At 39.5% G+C, this 17,159-nt stretch overlaps 1 protein-coding gene across 1 annotated transcript; it reads left to right on the top strand.

Annotated features, from left to right (window-relative positions):
• Positions 1-2,623: 2,623 nt before the first annotated feature.
• On the top strand, positions 2,624-10,448 carry GPR33 (G protein-coupled receptor 33). The gene is made up of 2 exons (XM_049706801.1): positions 2,624-2,788; positions 6,064-10,448. The coding sequence occupies exon 2, from the start codon at positions 6,079-6,081 to the stop codon at positions 7,099-7,101; it is 1,023 nt and encodes a 340-aa protein (XP_049562758.1). The 5' UTR covers positions 2,624-2,788; positions 6,064-6,078; the 3' UTR covers positions 7,102-10,448.
• Positions 10,449-17,159: the final 6,711 nt, after the last annotated feature.

Below are 17,159 nucleotides of genomic sequence, written 5' to 3'. Positions count from 1 at the left end.
TACCATATGCTAACGCACATATATGGAATCTTAAAAAACAGTACTGATGAACCTAGTGGCCGGGAAGGAATATAGATGCACATATAGAGAACAGACTTGAGGACACGTGGGGGACAGGGAAGCTGGGATGAAGTGAGAGAGTAGCATTGACGTATATACACTACCAAATGTAAAATGGATGGCTAGTGGGAAGGTGCTGCGTAGTATAGGGAGATCAGCTCAATGCTTTGTGATGACCTAGATGGGTGGGATAGGGAGGATGGGAGGGAGGCTCAAGAGGGAGGGAATATGGGGATATATGTATACTTATAGCTCATTCACTTTGTTGTACAACAGAAACTAATGCAACATTGTAAAGCAATTATACTCCAATAAAGATATAAAAAAATTTTAAATAAATAAATACTCAATAAATGTTTCTTGAATTGCACTGCCTGGAGATTTGCTCCAGCCCACCGGGCTTGCTAGTGTTCTCTGATACAGCTTACATATTAATACTAACTATCATGTATTTAATACCTACCATGTGCCAGGCACTAAGTCCTTACTTATAGTATCAAATAATTATTATTAATAATTCTTAATAATATTTAGTAATAATTATTAATCCTCAAAAGAATACTCAGGAGTGGTGTTTTCTTTCGTTTTTTTACATTCACAAATGAGGAAACTGAGACTTAGAGATGTTATATATATGGTAAGTAAAAGAGGTAGAATTTATATCTATAGTTTTGTTTTCTATCCTATACTGTTTTGTGCAATCAATATAGTGCCTATAAGCAGTTCATTAGTATTTTTAGTGTACATTATTTCTGCCCCAAATCTTTTATTAACTAATAATGGAATCTAGGACAAGTTCTTAGATATCTCGATGGGTCTTAGTCTCTTCACCTATAGCACCAGGAATTAGATGAAGTTAACTCCTCGGTCCCCTCTAGCTCTAAAATTACATGCATCTGTGAGTTCCTAGACTTTCAAGCATTTGATTTTGCAACTCTATCTGCTTCTGCATTTCTATCTGTTTCATACTGTGATCACATCCAAACCACATAAAACAGTTTCCATTTCCATGAATTCTTCTCTTGAAACCACTGGACTTATTTTGAAATATGAAAAGTACAATGAATGGAGTCATATCACCAAAGCCACAGAAGAGAAGCTCCTTCCTCAAACAGTCTACGTCTTTCTCAACAGAGTTAATACCATTGGTTTAATTACCTATTAGATAAAAATACTCACTAGTGAGAGTATTTCTGAGGGGAGTAATGGAAGAACAAAATTTTAGGCTATCTAATTGTGGTACTAGCCCTTGTGCATATTTTGGTGGAGAGTGGGGGTAGGGAATTAAACACTAGTCCAAAATATATTTGTTATTTACAAAATTTACTAGTTGTAGAGTTTGGAAATATAAGAGGGAGGAGGGAGGAAGAAGAACCTGATCCAAATCCCTTTTTGCACCAATGAAATAGTACAGGGCGGCTGAAGGAGCCCTTGGTTCTTTTCTTGGTGAAAACCTACTGTGAATCACTTAACCTCTCTAAGTGTCACTTTGCTCATCTTCAAAATTAGTGGGTTTGGATCAAATAATATCTCAGCTTGTTCCAAGTCTGTGAATTAGCTCAAAGGGTATGAAAACCTGGCAAGAAATTGCTTTTAAAAGGCAGTAGCAAGTTTGAAAACTTATCCTTAACTTGAAGCAAAGAAGATCAGTTCTTAGGTTGAAGGTCATAGCCCCAAATGAATTAAGAACTAAAATTTAAGCCTATTTTTTAAAAGCTACAGTAGCAATGAAAGCTTTAAAATTCTAAGTCTAACCTAAATAACAGATTCCTGAGCTTCACTGCTGAGCCACACAGCAGTTTTGATGTATTTTCTCCACTGGTGGTGCAGAGATGAAGAGGAAAGCAAGCAGGAAAGAAATCAGGACACGGAGGTCAGCACAGAGGCTGATCCTAAAAATTTCAGAGGTGGATTAGAGAGAGGAAAATAGAGAATGTAGGGCTCAGTCAATTCATAAATGTATTACCTGTGTTGTAGGATTTTCTTATAATGCGATTGTCTTCTAGGATATGGTAACCAATTCTGTGCTCTTTCCAGCCATTCTCAACAACTACACAAATGCAGATCATTCTGCCCGTCAGTCTTCATCTTCCCAAACTAAATAAGATTAATTTTGGGCCTGTTATAATACATTCCATTTCACTGTGAAACTCGATATTTGAGTTTTCCTTTCTGACCATTTTCTCTCCAGCAGGATTAGGTAGCTCATTTCCAAATTTTATTTTCTCCATGCTTGATATTTACTACCTCCCTATGTACCCAACACCATGCATCCATATGCTAACAAACATGCTAGAATCAAGGCAGAGTGGGTGCCTGGTGGGATGACCAAATATGAGAAGGTAATTTTTAATCAGTGTTTTAACACTGGAAACAAGCTTTGTTATGGACTAACAGCACTGAAACAGAATAACTTAAATAGAATAACTTTGTTTATGGAATTTTTGTAATCTTTCCTTGAAATGGAGAAATGATTTGAAGAAGTACTCATCTCTCTACCTACGCCTCTATAGCACACATTCCGCAGAAAAAGGAACAGGGAAACAACAAGTCACTGAATATTTAAATAGTAGGCTCGAGGCTGGGGAGTAGCATCAGCAAGAAGAAAGGCAGATGAGATGAAGGCAAAGTGTCACTGACTTTTGCCTCTGTCCCTGGAGAGGAGATTGCTGATATAGAGTCCCTCTGGCCTTCCCAAGACTGTCTGGCATGAAGATATAACTCCAAGGTAAGATTCCTGAGCAAGCAGCTTTATCCTACAGCTATCATCTGCATAGATTCTCTAGGCTTTCTCCAGATCAGTTTCCCGAGGTTCTTGTGGTTCCCTCCCCCATAACAGCTCGATGTCCCCAAGCCCAGACGGGGGCTTCCTGAAAGCCACTTGTGCCAAAGCTGTCACTATAGCAAGGTTTCAAAATAACTCTAAATCTGACAGCCTCTGCCCCTATAGATGAACATTTAGATTTTTTCAGAAATCCCTGGTGGTACTCTAGAATTCAGTAGGGGGCTTTGGGAAGGAAAGAAATATGACATTAAAAGGGCAAAATGAGGCTCTTGCTAGCCTTAATATAACAAATCGAGGGGACTTCCCTGGTGGTCCAATGGTTAAGAATCCACGATTTCACCGCAGGCGGTGTGGCTTTGAGGGTTCGATCCCTGGTCGGGCAAACTAAGATCCCGCATGCCACCCAATGCGGCCAAATAAAACCAAAACAAGTTGAGCAAACTAAGGGGTAAAAAGTTCCTGAATGCCTAATATGTGCCATGAAGGGAGCTAAGTGGTTCATATACATTATCTCACTTAGTCCTCATAAAAAGTCACCGGGGTTTACAAGGTGAAAGGGGCTCAGAGTTAAGAGTCCAAAATCACAGAGCTGTTTAAGTGGTAGAGGTAGGATCGAAACCCACTTCTGTGGGATGCCAGAGCCCCAGTTCTGCCCCACTAATTTATAAGCAAGTACTTCAAAACTGTTTTAAAAGATGTTTAAGGATGAAGAAATCTCCTGGTCATGTGCAATAAATCAAAGTTCTTAGGAAACTTTATACGCTCTTCAGAACGACTACCAGTGTTGCTTTTGCTCAAGTCCTGCATTACTTTCAGATGCCCTTCTATACAGAGCTCAGCCACACAATTTTTAATAAAATCTTCCCTATAATTCAGTTTCTCATATGCACATACACAGAGAGACCACACACATACACACACACACCCAGACATACAAACACTACACGTATACACACTGCACAGATAGATACACACAGACCGCAGATACCAAGGAGACCACACACAAATACACCACACTTGCACAGATCACAGATACACACACACACAGCTCCACACACACCCCATGAATTTATACACACACTAGAGATACACACACTAGAGATACACACACGCCACAGAGACACACACCATATATGCACATACATACACACAAATGCACCACAGATATATGGACAGACTACAGACACACACACACACACATATACACACACAAATAGACACACACAGGCCATACACACACAGTATCAGAAATCCTCCGTGGGATTTTGTTTCTCCTTGTCTACTCAAGCCCCAATGTCTATACAGTTTCCACCGTATCATCTCATTAACATCTCACCTCCCGCTACTGGCCTCTTCTCTCCATCCTACTCCTTCCCAAATAGGGAACACAAGCTCTTTTCTTTCCATTCCCCAGAGCAACCACCAACACAAGAAGTTGTGATTAATGAGGTTAAGGGAGACATTACACCATGTCAAACCATAACAAATGGATTCAAATTAAATATTAGACATTCCTTATTTTAAATCCCGTGTCATCTCTGCTTCTCAATATCTCATTGACCCTTCCTCCTCTGCAAGCCTCCTTGCCTCCTGCTGTGTTTTCCTGGGGCCCCTCTCTGAAGACCATACTCCCTCCTCCCCCTCTTCTCATGGTCCCAGGACCTTCACCCAGCCTCTTCCTTGGGCTCCCACTCTTTCACTCATCATTGCCTATCCATTCCATGTCCCAAAACTTCACTTTTTATTCCCAAACAGACTACCAAGATATCTTCCTGAAGATAACCATTTTTCTACTTCGGGGGAAATTTTTGCAACTCCCTTAGCCAGCAGAATTAAGGTTGTTATGGTTTCAATAGCAATTATTTTATTTCTTCTCTCTGTATATTCTTAGGATGTTTTTGATTAGTGAAAAAAAATCATTAGTAATTTCCATTGCTTTATCCAGTTTATCAAAAAACAGTCTGTTGATGTGACTGTTATAATACCTATTTTCCAAAATATTCTCACATTTATATTTTCAATACTATAGGAGCAGTTATTCAAGAAATGGGATATTTTGGATAATCAAATACTCCATTTCATGGAGCGTTATCAAAATACAGTACACATGAATTACCAGTTTTCAAAGAAGTAACATAAAACATTTATTGGGTTCCCCACCTGCCACAGTGGAGGTATGGTGGGAGATGTTGAATATGAAATTTAACCCCTGTAAGCCTCACTTTCTCCTCTGTTTAAACATTTGCCTTTGTATGGAAAAAAAGAAATTATTTTTATATGAAGTTTCCTGCATACAACAAGTACTGGATAAATATCAGTTCCTTGACTCCTCTCTGTCTTTCCCCTCCCCAAGTAAGAAAGAACTACTGCTATATTCTACCATACACTTTCCTCTTTCATTGATGATTTTGAAGGTACTTCACAATCTTACGGTGCCGAAGGGCTCCTGTATGAATATCAGTTCTTACTGTTATGTGCTGAGTGTTAGGATACTAGGTAATAGCATTTACTATATATAATTAGCTCATGGGAGAAATCTAATTATAGCTCCCTATGATTACTAACTTGCAGCCATTGTTGTCATTTTTGTTATTCAATTTCGTTATTAACATTGCCTTGACCAAGTCTTAGTCAAGTAAAACTGATTCTTCACTGACTTATTCAAGAATCTGTGCCCATCAAGAAGGGTCAGACTTCTGGTTAATGTCTAAATAGAAGTTTTGGGGGGTTTTTTTGGCTGAGCCAAGGTGGCACACGGGATCTTTTTTACCCGTGTCCCCTGCATCGGCAGGTGGACTCTCAACCACTGCACCACCAGGGAAGCCCCACAAGGGATCTTAATTACCCGACCTGGGATAAAACTCGTGCCCCATGCAGTGGAAGCATGTAGTCCTAACCACTGGATTGCCAGAGAATTCCCTAAATAGGATATTTTTAGCTGCCTAAATTAATTACTTAACGAAGTGAGAATATTCCAAACTTATTTCTATTTCACATTAATTTCATTGCATCTGTAGTATTTCTATTTTTGATGCTCAAATTAATCTGATCTTAATTCCTCACACAAAATAAAAGAAAAATATCTGATTTGCATTATTGTAAAAATATTGTTTGTCATTTAAAAAATATTGTCATTTTGACTATGAATATGCAAAAATTACTATATTAATTTCTATATTTAACCATTTCTTTTGCTTCTTTTTTGTTGTTATTTTCAGTTTCTCATTCCAATTATGGATCTGATCAACTCTAATGATTACCTGCTCAATGTCTCTACTTTAATAAGAAACAGCATTCACATTCCAACACCTGCCTCAAAAGTGATTGTTGCACTTCTTTTGTTCACGTCATTTATAATTGGCACTATCACCAACGGTTTCTACCTATGGGTGCTAAAATTCAAAATGAAAAAGACTGTTAATACTCTCTTATATTTTCATCTCATTCTCTCTTATTTTATTTCAACATTATTTTTGCCATTTCTGGCCATCTCCTACCTTCAGGAAAATCACTGGAGCTTTGGAATGGCCACATGCAAGGTCTTCAATAGCATTTTGTCTGCAGGGATGTTTGCCTCTGTTTTCTTCCTCTCAGCTATCAGCATTGATCGTTATCTTCTCGCTCTTCACCCGGTGTGGTCACAGCTGCATCGAACCCCACGCTGGGTTTCCGGCATCATCTTGGGAGTCTGGATATTTGCCACTGCCCTCAGCATGCCCTATGTGGTTTTCAGGGAGGTACATGATGACCATAAAGGAAGAGTGACCTGCCAGAATAACTATGCTGTGTCTACTAACTGGGAAGGCAAAAAGATGCAAACATTAAGAAAATGGATTCATGTAGCCTGTTTCAGCAGCCGCTTCTTGCTGGGCTTCCTTCTGCCTTTCCTCATCATCACCTTTTGTTATGAAAGAGTAGCCAAAAAGATGAAAGAGAGGAGCCTCTTCAAATCCAACAAGCCCTTCAAAGTCATGATGACTGCCGTTATCTCTTTCTTTGTGTGTTGGATGCCCTACCATGTATACCAAGGTTTAATTCTCACTAAGAACAGATCACTACTTTTCCAGTTGACTCTGATACTCACAGTGATAACTACTTCTTTCAATACTGTCTTTTCTCCCACACTCTACCTATTTACTGGGGAGAACTTCAGAAAGGTTTTCAAGAAGTCTGTTCTTGCTCTTTTTGAGTCAACATTCAATGAAGATTCTTCGGGAGAAAGGACACAAAACCTAAATTCAGAAGCCGATATTTAAATTCTGGATCCCAGAGAAAAGAATGGATTCTTAGTCAATGATATCACCAGAGACAGACCCTCAACTCTTGTATAATATAGTCCCTATATTAGAGAGACACCTGGGCTGTATTATAGTTAGATCTATGAATATTATAAGGGCTGTAAAATGTGATGGGTGATGTTGCAAATGTGATTTTTTTTTTTTACTTTCGTTGTGGTAAAATATATATAACATATAACACCATTTTTCATTGTACATTTTAGTGGTATGACCTAAATTCACAATATTTTGCAACCATCACCACTATCCATTTCCAAAATTTTTTATCACCCAAAAGAGAAACTCTACGCATTAAGCAATAACTCCTCTTTCACGCCCCTACCCCCCGCCCTTTCCCCTAGCTCCTCATATCCTCCAATCTGCTTTCTATCTCTATGAATTTGCTATTCAAGATATTCCACATAAGTGGAATCATACAATATTTCTCCTTTTGTGTCTGGCTTATTTAACGTAGCATAATGTTTTCAAGGTCCATCCATGTTGTAACATGTATCAGAACTTCATTCTTTTTATGGCTAAATAATATTCTGTTATATGTATATACCACATTTTGTTTATCCATTCTTCTGTTGAGAGACATCTGAGCTGTTTCCACCTTTTGGCTATTGTGAATAATGCTACCATGAACACTGGTGTACAAGTGTCTGTTTGAGTCTTTATTTTCAATTATTTTGAATTGCTGGGTCACGTGGCAATTCTATGTTTAAGTTTTTGAGGAATTGCCACTTTTTTCCACAACAGCTGTACCATGTTGCATTCTCATCAGCAATGTACAAAAGTTCTAGTTTCTCCATACCCTCACCAACACCTATTATTTTCCTTTTTTTCAATTATAGCCATCCTAGTTGGTGTGAACTGATGCAAATGTGATTCTTAACCTTTGATTTTTGAGGCTATAGGAATATCATTTTCTGAATACCAATAGAACCCATCAATCTGAATTTTCTGTCATGGAATTTTCTACCAAATAGACATTTAGACCAAGGTCTTTATTCAGATAGCACCTAAATTATTTAATTGGTATGAACAAAATTTAACGTGGAGATGACAAGGCACTCATCTTGTCATCTCCATGTTAAAGAATAAAGAATTTATATTTTAATGTTTTAAGTATAAAGATACTTTAAGTGTCTTTTTAATATTTATGGATTAAGCTGTCACAGAAATATGGGACTAACACAATTATAAATGTTTGTGAGCCTGCCTGGGTAATGTCACAGTACATTTAATTCTAAAACAGCAATAACAAAATTAACTTTGTTTCCCTGGTTTTCAAGTTTTGCATCAAGTTTTTGAAAAATATTACAGCACCTAAGTTATATAGGACCACATAGTATCAGTGACCTATTACCTTTTATATATTTAGTTAGTTCTATCTGTCGGTCAGTACATATCAATCAATAGATAGTTCTATCTAGTTCAACTAATACAGAAGGCAGATATTTAGGCCACAACGCAAACTCAGTCCCTAAATATTTCAGCTAGCTTTGCACAGACAATTCCAAGCCACAGGCGTACATCCTCCTCAGAAATCCCCCAAAAGGATGATATTAATTACAAAGGGTTACAGAGAGGAAGGGAAATTAATTTTCATTACTAACTTTTCATAGTGGGAAAGTAATAGTAGTTCTATGCCCTAGAAATTCTGCTAATTGACTTGGCATCACTGCTTTCTTGGGCAACTAGAGGCTTGGCCTCTCTCACTTTGAATATAAGGGACAAAAAATTTTGGCTAGGTGAACAGTTTCATTGTTGGCCCCTATTTCAAGTTTTGGAGCTTTGAATAGTGTCCCAAAGATGGAGAAGTAGGATGGAAGACCAGGCTGTGGCTCTGAGTGGCCCTTCAGCAAGAAGGGGCTGCTGCTCCTTCCCTCCACACACTCTCCCAGGGCCTGACAAGCCCACTGGAGTTTATGATGCAGGACTTAAGAAAGCAAGTTATTGGTTGGAACATAACGATTCTTTGAAACAAGAATCCTACTTTGGAAACCTAACAGCCACAGAGCCTGTGGTCTCCCTCCTCATATTTGCTACAGTAACAAACAAGGAAGTGCTCTTTCCGGGCTCTTTTATGTACTTTGTTCCATCTCTCTACAGACTGTAAACTCCTCAAGGACAGAGAGAAGCCTATCAATCACACTATTTCTTTTCTATAGTACTACATGTAACTGATATCCAGTAAAATATACTTAATGAAAATTGAATATGGGTCATGACAATATGTGATTTGAAAAAGGACTTTGGGTATAAAATAATAGGATTGAACCAGATTTTTATTGTAAAAAGATTTACATCACACTTACCTTGTGCCCAGGCATGGTTCAAAATGCTTTACAAATAGTAACTCACTTAATCCCACAGCAATTCTATGAAGTAGGTCACATTGTTATCACTCTTTTACAGGCTGTGAAACTGAAGCACTTGCCCAAGGCCGCACAGTAAGCAAGTGGAAGAGCCAGTATTGCAAGTCCAGGCAGTCTGGTGCTAGAATCAAACCATGCTCTTAATCACCCTACCCACTGCCTGACGTCACTGTTAGGAGGCTGTGAGGCAGGGCTTCCAGCCCAAATATACATAGTCCGTTTATTTCATCAGAATTCACTATATTGATGGCAAAAATCAAAAAGAAGTTCCTAGAAAATGTCAGGATCCACATACAATGTAAAAAAAGAAGAAGCATTGAACTTGTAACCAGGAGATTTGGGTGGTGGTCTGGCTTTGCCTCTAGCTTGGTGTTTTATTTGGGGCAGGTTATCCACATTTTCTGGGCCTTACCTTCCTCATCTATAATATGGGACAGCTCAGAATGAGATTATGTATATGAAATTACTTCTAAAATATAAAACACTACATAAGTATAAAATACTATGAGGATGGTTTTTTAAGAAGTCACTTCAATTTTAAAAAGTAGGGTGTAAACTTGAGAAAATTCTCCCCAAATGTATTTTTTAACTTCCCTTAAAACTATGGTCAACTTTTAGAAAACCTGCTTGTTATGGTTGTGTTGATCTCATCAACATCCTCACTACTGTGAATTCTCCGGACCCAAGAGGTTTATAAACAAAGAATTAGTGGCTTTCCTTTGTGGAAATTGTGTGTGGAGACAGTGTATTAAAACAGTGTGCCTATTAGCATCAAATTATATGAACCTGTTTCATTATATTTGCCTCAAACTGGCTCAAGAACAGAATACAGGGATGATTAGAGATAGGTTTCAAACGCTAGCTTATGTTCTCTCCTCAAGAAATGGCTCCTGGAGGAGCTTCAAGATGGCGGAAGAGTAAGACGCGGAGATCACCTTCCTCCCCACAGATACACCAGAAATACATCTACACGGGGAACAACTCCTACAGAACACCTACTGAATGCTGGCAGAGACCTCAGACCTCCCAAAAGTCAAGAAACTCCCCACGTACCTGGATAGGGCAAAAGAAAAAAGAAAAAACAGAGACAAAAGAATAGGAACGGGACCTGCACCAGTGGGAGGGAGCTGTGAAGGAGGAAATGTTTCCACACAATAGAAGGCCCTTCGCGGGCGGAGACTGCGGGTGGTGGAGGGGGTAAGCTTCGGAGCCGTGGCGGAGAGCACAGCAACAGGGGTGCGGAGGGCAAAGCGGAGAGATTCCCGCACAGAGGATCAGGGCCGACCGGCACTCACTAGCCCCAGAGGCTTGTCTGCTCACCCGCCAGGGCGGGCGGGGCTGGGAGCTGAGGCTCGGGCTTCGGTCAGAGCGCAGGGAGAGGACTGGGGTTGGCGGCGTGAACACAGCCTGAAGAGGATAGTGAGCCACAGCTAGCCGGGAGGGAGTCCAGGAAAAAGTCTGGAGCTGTCGAAGAGACAAGAGACTTTTTCTTGCCTCTTTGTTTCCTGGTGCGCAGGGAGAGGGGGTTAAGAGCGCTGCTTAAAGGAGCTCCAGAGACGGGCGCAAGCTGCGGCTATCAGCGCAGACCCCAGAGACTGGCATGAGACGCTAAGGCTGCTGCTGCCGACGCTAAGGCTGCTGCTGCCGCCACCAAGAATCCCGTGTGCGAGCACAGGTCACTATCCACACCCCCCTTCCGGGGAGCCTGTGCAGCCCGCCACTGCCAGGGTCCCGTGATCCAGGGACAACTTCCCCAGGAGAACACACGGAGCGCCTCAGGCTGGTGCAACATCAGGACAGCCTCTGCCGCCGCAGGCTCGCCCCACACTCCATACCCCTCCCTCCCCCTGGCGTGAGTGAGCCAGGGCCCCCAAATCAGCTGCAACTTTAACCCCGTCCTGTCTGAACGAAGAACAGATGCCTTCTGGCGAGCTACACACAGAGGCAGGGCCAAATCCAAAGCTGAAACCCGGGAGCAGTGAGAACAAAAAAGAGAAAGGGAAATCTCTTCCAGCAGCCTCAGAAGCAGCGGATTAAAGCTCCACAATCAACTTGATGTACCCTGCATCTGTGGAATACATGAATAGACAACGAATCATCCCAAACTGAGGTGGACTTTGAGAGCAAGGTTTATGATTTTTTCCCCCTTTCCTCTTTTTGTGACTATGTATGTGTATGCTTCTGTGTGAGATTTTGTCTGTATGGCTTTGCTTCTACCATTTGTCCTAGGGTTCTATCCATCTGTTTTTTTTTTTAATTTTTTTTCTTAATAATTATTTTTTATTTTAATAACTTTATTTTATTTTATCTTTATTTTATTTGACTTTATCTTCTTTCTTTCTTTTTTCCTTCCTTCCCTCCTTCCTTCCTCCCTCCCTCCCTCCCTCCCTCCCTCCTTTCTTTCTTTCTTTCTTTCTTTCTTTCTTTCTTTCTTTCTTTCTTTCTCTCTCTCTCTCCCTTTCTTCTTCTCCTTCTTCTTCTCCTTCTCCTTCTCCTCCTCTCCTCCTCCTCCTCCTCCCCCTCCCCCTCCCCCTCCTCCTCCTCCTCCTCCTCCTCCTCCTCCTCCTCCTCCTCCTCCTCCTCCTCCTCCTCCTCCTCCTCCTCCTCCTCCTCCTCCTCCTCCTTCCAGTTCTTTCTTTCTACTTCTTCTCCCTTTTATTCTGAGCCGTGTGGATGAAAGGCTCTTTGTGCTGCAGCCAGGAGTCAGTGCTGTGCCCCTGAGGTGGGAGAGCCAACTTCAGGACACTGGTCCACAAGAGACCTTCCAGCTCCACATAATATCAAATGGCGAAAATCTCCCAGAGATCTCCATCTCAACACGAGCACCCAGCTTCACTTAACGACCAGCAAGCTACAGTGCTGGACTCCCTATGCCAAACAACTAGCAAGACAGGAACACAACCCCACCCATTAGCAGAGAGGCTGCCTAAAATCATAATAAGTCCACAGACACCCAAAAACACACCACCAGACGTGGACCTGCCCACCAGAAAGACAAGATCCAGCCTCATCCACCAGAACACAGGCACTAGTCCCCTCCACCAGAAAGCCTACACAACCCACTGAACCAACTTTAGCCACTGGGGACAGACACCAAAAACAACGGGAACTACAAACCTGCAGCCTGCAAAAAGGAGACCCCAAACACAGTAAGACAAGCAAAATGAGAAGACAGAAAAACACACAGCAGATGAAGGAGCAAGATAAAAACCCACCAGACCTAACAAATGAAGAGGAAATAGGCAGTCTACCTGAAAAAGAATTCAGAATAATGATAGTAAAGATGATCCAAAATCTTGGAAATAGAATAGGGAAAATGCAAGAAACATTTAACAAGGACATAGAAGAACTAAAGAGGAAACAAGCAACAATGAACAACACAATAAATGAAATTAAAAATACTCTAGAAGGGATCAATAGCAGAATAACTGAGGCAGAAGAACAGATAAGTGACCTGGAAGCTAAAATAGTGGAAATAACTACTGCAGAGCAGAATAAAGAAAAAAGAATGAAAAGAACTGAGGACAGTCTCAGAGACCTCTGGGACAACATTAAATGCACCAACATTCGAATTATAGGGGTTCCAGAAGAAGAAGAGAAAAAGAAAGGGACTGAGAAAATATTTGAAGAGATTATAGTTGAAAAATTCCCTAATATGGGAAATGAAATAGTTAATCAAGTCCAGGAAGCACCGAGAGTCCCATACAGGATAAATCCAAGGAGAAATACACCAAGACACATATTAATCAAACTGTCAAAAATTAAATACAAAGAAAACATATTAAAAGCAGCAAGGGAAAAACAACAGATAACACACAAGGGAATCCCCATAAGGTTAACAGCTGATCTTTCAGCAGAAACTCTGCAAGCCAGAAGGGACTGGCAGGACATATTTAAAGTGATGAAGGAGAAAAACCTGCAACCAAGATTACTCTACCCAGCAAGGATCTCATCTCTCAGATTTGATGGAGAAATTAAAACCTTTACAGACAAGCAAAAGTTGAGAGAGTTCAGCACTACCAAACCAGCTTTACAACAAGTACTAAAGGAACTTCTCTAGGCAAGAAACACAAGAGAAGGAAAAGACCTACAATAACGAACCCAAAACAATTAAGAAAATGGGAATAGGAACATACATATTGATAATTACCTTAAATGTAAATGGATAAAATGCTCCCACCAAAAGACACAGACTGGCTGAATGGATACAAAAACAAGACCCATATATGTGCTGTCTACAAGAGACCCACTTCAGACATAGAGACACATACAGACTGAAAGTAACGGGATGGGAAAAGAAATTCCATGCAAATGGAAAACAAAGGAAAGCTAGAGTAGCAATTCTCATATCAGACAAAACAGACTTTAAAATAAAGACTATTAGAAGAGACAAAGAAGGACACTACATAATGATCGAGGGATCGATCCAAGAAGAAGATATAATAATTGTAAATATTTATGTACCCAACATAGGAGTACCTCAATACATAAGGCAAATACTAACAGCTATAAAAGGGGAAATCGACAGTAACACATTCATAGTAGGGGACTTTAACACCCCACTTTCACCAATGGACAGATCATCCAAAATGAAAATAAATAAGGAAACACAAGCTTTAAATGATAGATTAGGGCTTCTCTGGTGGTGTAGTAGTTGAGAATCTGCCTGCTAATGCAGGGGACACGGGTTCGAGTCGTGGTCTACGAGGATCCCACATGCCGCGGAGCAACTAAGCCCGTGAGCCACAACTACTGAGCCTGCGTATCTGGAGCCTGTGCTCCACAAGAGAGGCCACGATAGTGAGAGGCCCGCGCACCGCAATGAAGTGTGGCCCACGCTTGCCACAACTAGAGAAAGCCCTCACACAGAAACGAAGACCCAACACAGCCAAAAATAAATAAATAAATTTAAAAAAAATAAGTAACTGTTTAAAAAGATAAATAAATAAAAATAAATGATACATTAAACAAGATGGGCTTAATTGATATTTTAGGACATTCCATCCAAAAGCAACAGAATACACATTTTTCTCAAGTGCTCATGGAACATTCTCCAGGATATCATATCTTGGGTCACAAATCAAGCTTTGGTAAATTTAAGGAAATTGAAATTGTATCAAGTATCTTTTCCAACCACAATGCTATGAGACTAGATATCAATTACAGGGAAAGATCTGTGAAAAATACAAACACATGGAGGCTAAACAATACTCTACTTAATAACGAAGTTATCACTGAAGAAATGAAAGAGGAAATTAAAAAATACCTAGAAACAAATGACAATGGAGACACGATGACACAAAACCTATGGGATGCAGCAAAAGCAGTTCTAAGAGGGAAGTTTATAGCAATACAATCTTACCTTAAGAAACAGGAAACATCTCGAATAAACAACCTAACCTTGCACCTAAAGCAATTAGAGAAAGAAGAACAAAAAAACCCCAAAGTTAGAAGAAGGAAAGAAATCATAAAAATCAGATCAGAAATAAATGAAAAAGAAATGAAGGAAACGATAGCAAAGATCAATAAAACTAAAAGGTGGTTCTTTGAGAAGATAAACAAAATTGATAAACTATTAGCCAGACTCATCAAGAAAAAAAGGGAGAAGACTCAAATCAATAGAATTAGAAATGAAAAAGGAGAAGTAACAACTGACATTGCAGAAATACAAAAGATCATGAGAGATTTAGAAAATATGAACAGACCAATCACAAGCACTGAAATTGAAACTGTGATTAAAAATCTTCCAATAAACAAAAGCCCAGGCTTCACAGGCGACTTCTATCAAACTTTTAGAGAAGAGCTAACACCTATCCTTCTCAAACTCTTCCAAAATATAGCAGAAGGAGGAACACTCCCAAACTCATTCTACAAGGCCACCATCACCCTGATACCAAAACCAGACAAGATTGTAACAAAGAAAGAAAACTACAGGCCAATATCACTGATGAACATAGATGCAAAAATCCTCAGCAAAATACTAACAAACAGAATCCAACAACACATTGAAAGGATCATACACCATGATCAACTGGGGTTTATTCCAGGAATGCAAGGATTCTTCAATATACGGAAACCAATCAATGTGATACACCATATTAACAAATCGAAGGGGTAAAACCATATGATCATCTCAATAGATGCAGAGAAAGTTTTTGACAAAATTCAACACCCATCTATGATAAAAAACCCTCCAGAAAGTAGGCATAAAGGGAATTTACCTCAACATAATAAGGCCATATATGACAAACCCACAGCCAACGTCATCCTTAGTGGTGAAAAACTGAAACCATTTCCACTAAGATCAGGAATAAGACAAGGTTGCCCACTCTCACCACTATTATTCAACACAGTTTTGGAAGTTTTAGCCACAGTAATCAGAGAAGAAAAAGAAATAAAAGGAATCCAAATTGGAAAAGAAGAAGTAAAACTGTCACTGTTTGCAGATGACATGATACTATACATAGAGAATCCTAAAGATGCTACCAGAAAAGTACTAGAGCTAATCAATGAATTTGGTAAAGTAGCAGGATACAAAATTAATGCACAGAAATCTCTTGCATTCCTATACACTAATGATGAAAAATCTGAAAGTGAAATTAAGGAAACACTCCCACTTACCACTGCAACAAAAAGAATAAAATACCTAGGAATAAACCTACCTAAGGATACAAAAGACCTGTATGTAGAAAACTATAAGACACTGATGAAAGAAATTAAAGATGATACAAATAGATGGAGAGATATACCATGTTCTTTGATTGGAAGAATCAACATTGTGAAAATGACTATACTCCCCAAAGCAATCTACATATTCAACTGAATCCCTATCAAACTACCACTGGCATTTTTCACAGAACAAGAACAAAAAATTTCACAATTTGTATGGAAACACAAAGTCCCCGAATAGTGAAAGCAATCTTTAGAAAGAAAAATGGAGCTGGAGGAATCAGGCTCCCTGACTTCAGACTATACTACAAAGCTACAGTAATCCAGGCAGTATGGTACTGGCACAGAAACAGAAATATAGATTAGTGGAACAGGATAGAAAGCCCAGAGATAAACCCATGCATATATGGTCACCTTAATTTTGATAAAGGAGGCAAGAATATACAATGGAGAAAAGACAGCCTCTTCAATAAGTGGTGCTGGGAACACTGGACAGCTACATGTAAAAGAATGAAATTACAACACTCCCTAACACCATACACAAAAGTAAACTCAAAATGGATTAAAGACCTAAAGTAAGGCCAGACACTATCAAACTCTTGGAGGAAAACATAGGCAGAACACTCTATGACATAAGTCACAGCAAGATCCTTTTTGACCCACCTAGAAAAATGGAAATAAAAACAAAAATAAACAAATGGAAGCTAATGAAACTTAAAAGCTTTTGCACAGCAAAGGAAACCATAAACAAAAAGAAAAGACAACCCTCAGAATGGGAGAAAATATTTGCAAATGAAGCAACTGACAAAGGACTAATCTCCAAAATTTACAAGCAGCCCATGCAGCTCAATATCAAAATAAACGAACAACCCAATCCAAAAATGGGCAGAAGACCTAAACAGACATTTCTCCAAAGAAGGTATACAGATTTCCAAAAAACACAAGAAAGAATGTTCAACATTATTAATCATTAGAGAAATGCAA

This window comes from Orcinus orca, chromosome 2 (assembly GCF_937001465.1).
Source record: "Orcinus orca chromosome 2, mOrcOrc1.1, whole genome shotgun sequence".
In the NCBI taxonomy this organism is placed as follows: Eukaryota; Metazoa; Chordata; class Mammalia; order Artiodactyla; family Delphinidae; genus Orcinus; species Orcinus orca.
The sequence above is the reverse complement of the archived record's forward strand: the minus strand, read 5'-3'. Positions and strand labels throughout refer to the sequence as shown.

Bases quoted from the DNA above. Each gene is read 5' to 3' on its own strand.
- GPR33 (XM_049706801.1), top strand. From the start codon at position 6,079: ATGGATCTGATCAACTCTAATGATTACCTGCTCAATGTCTCTACTTTA.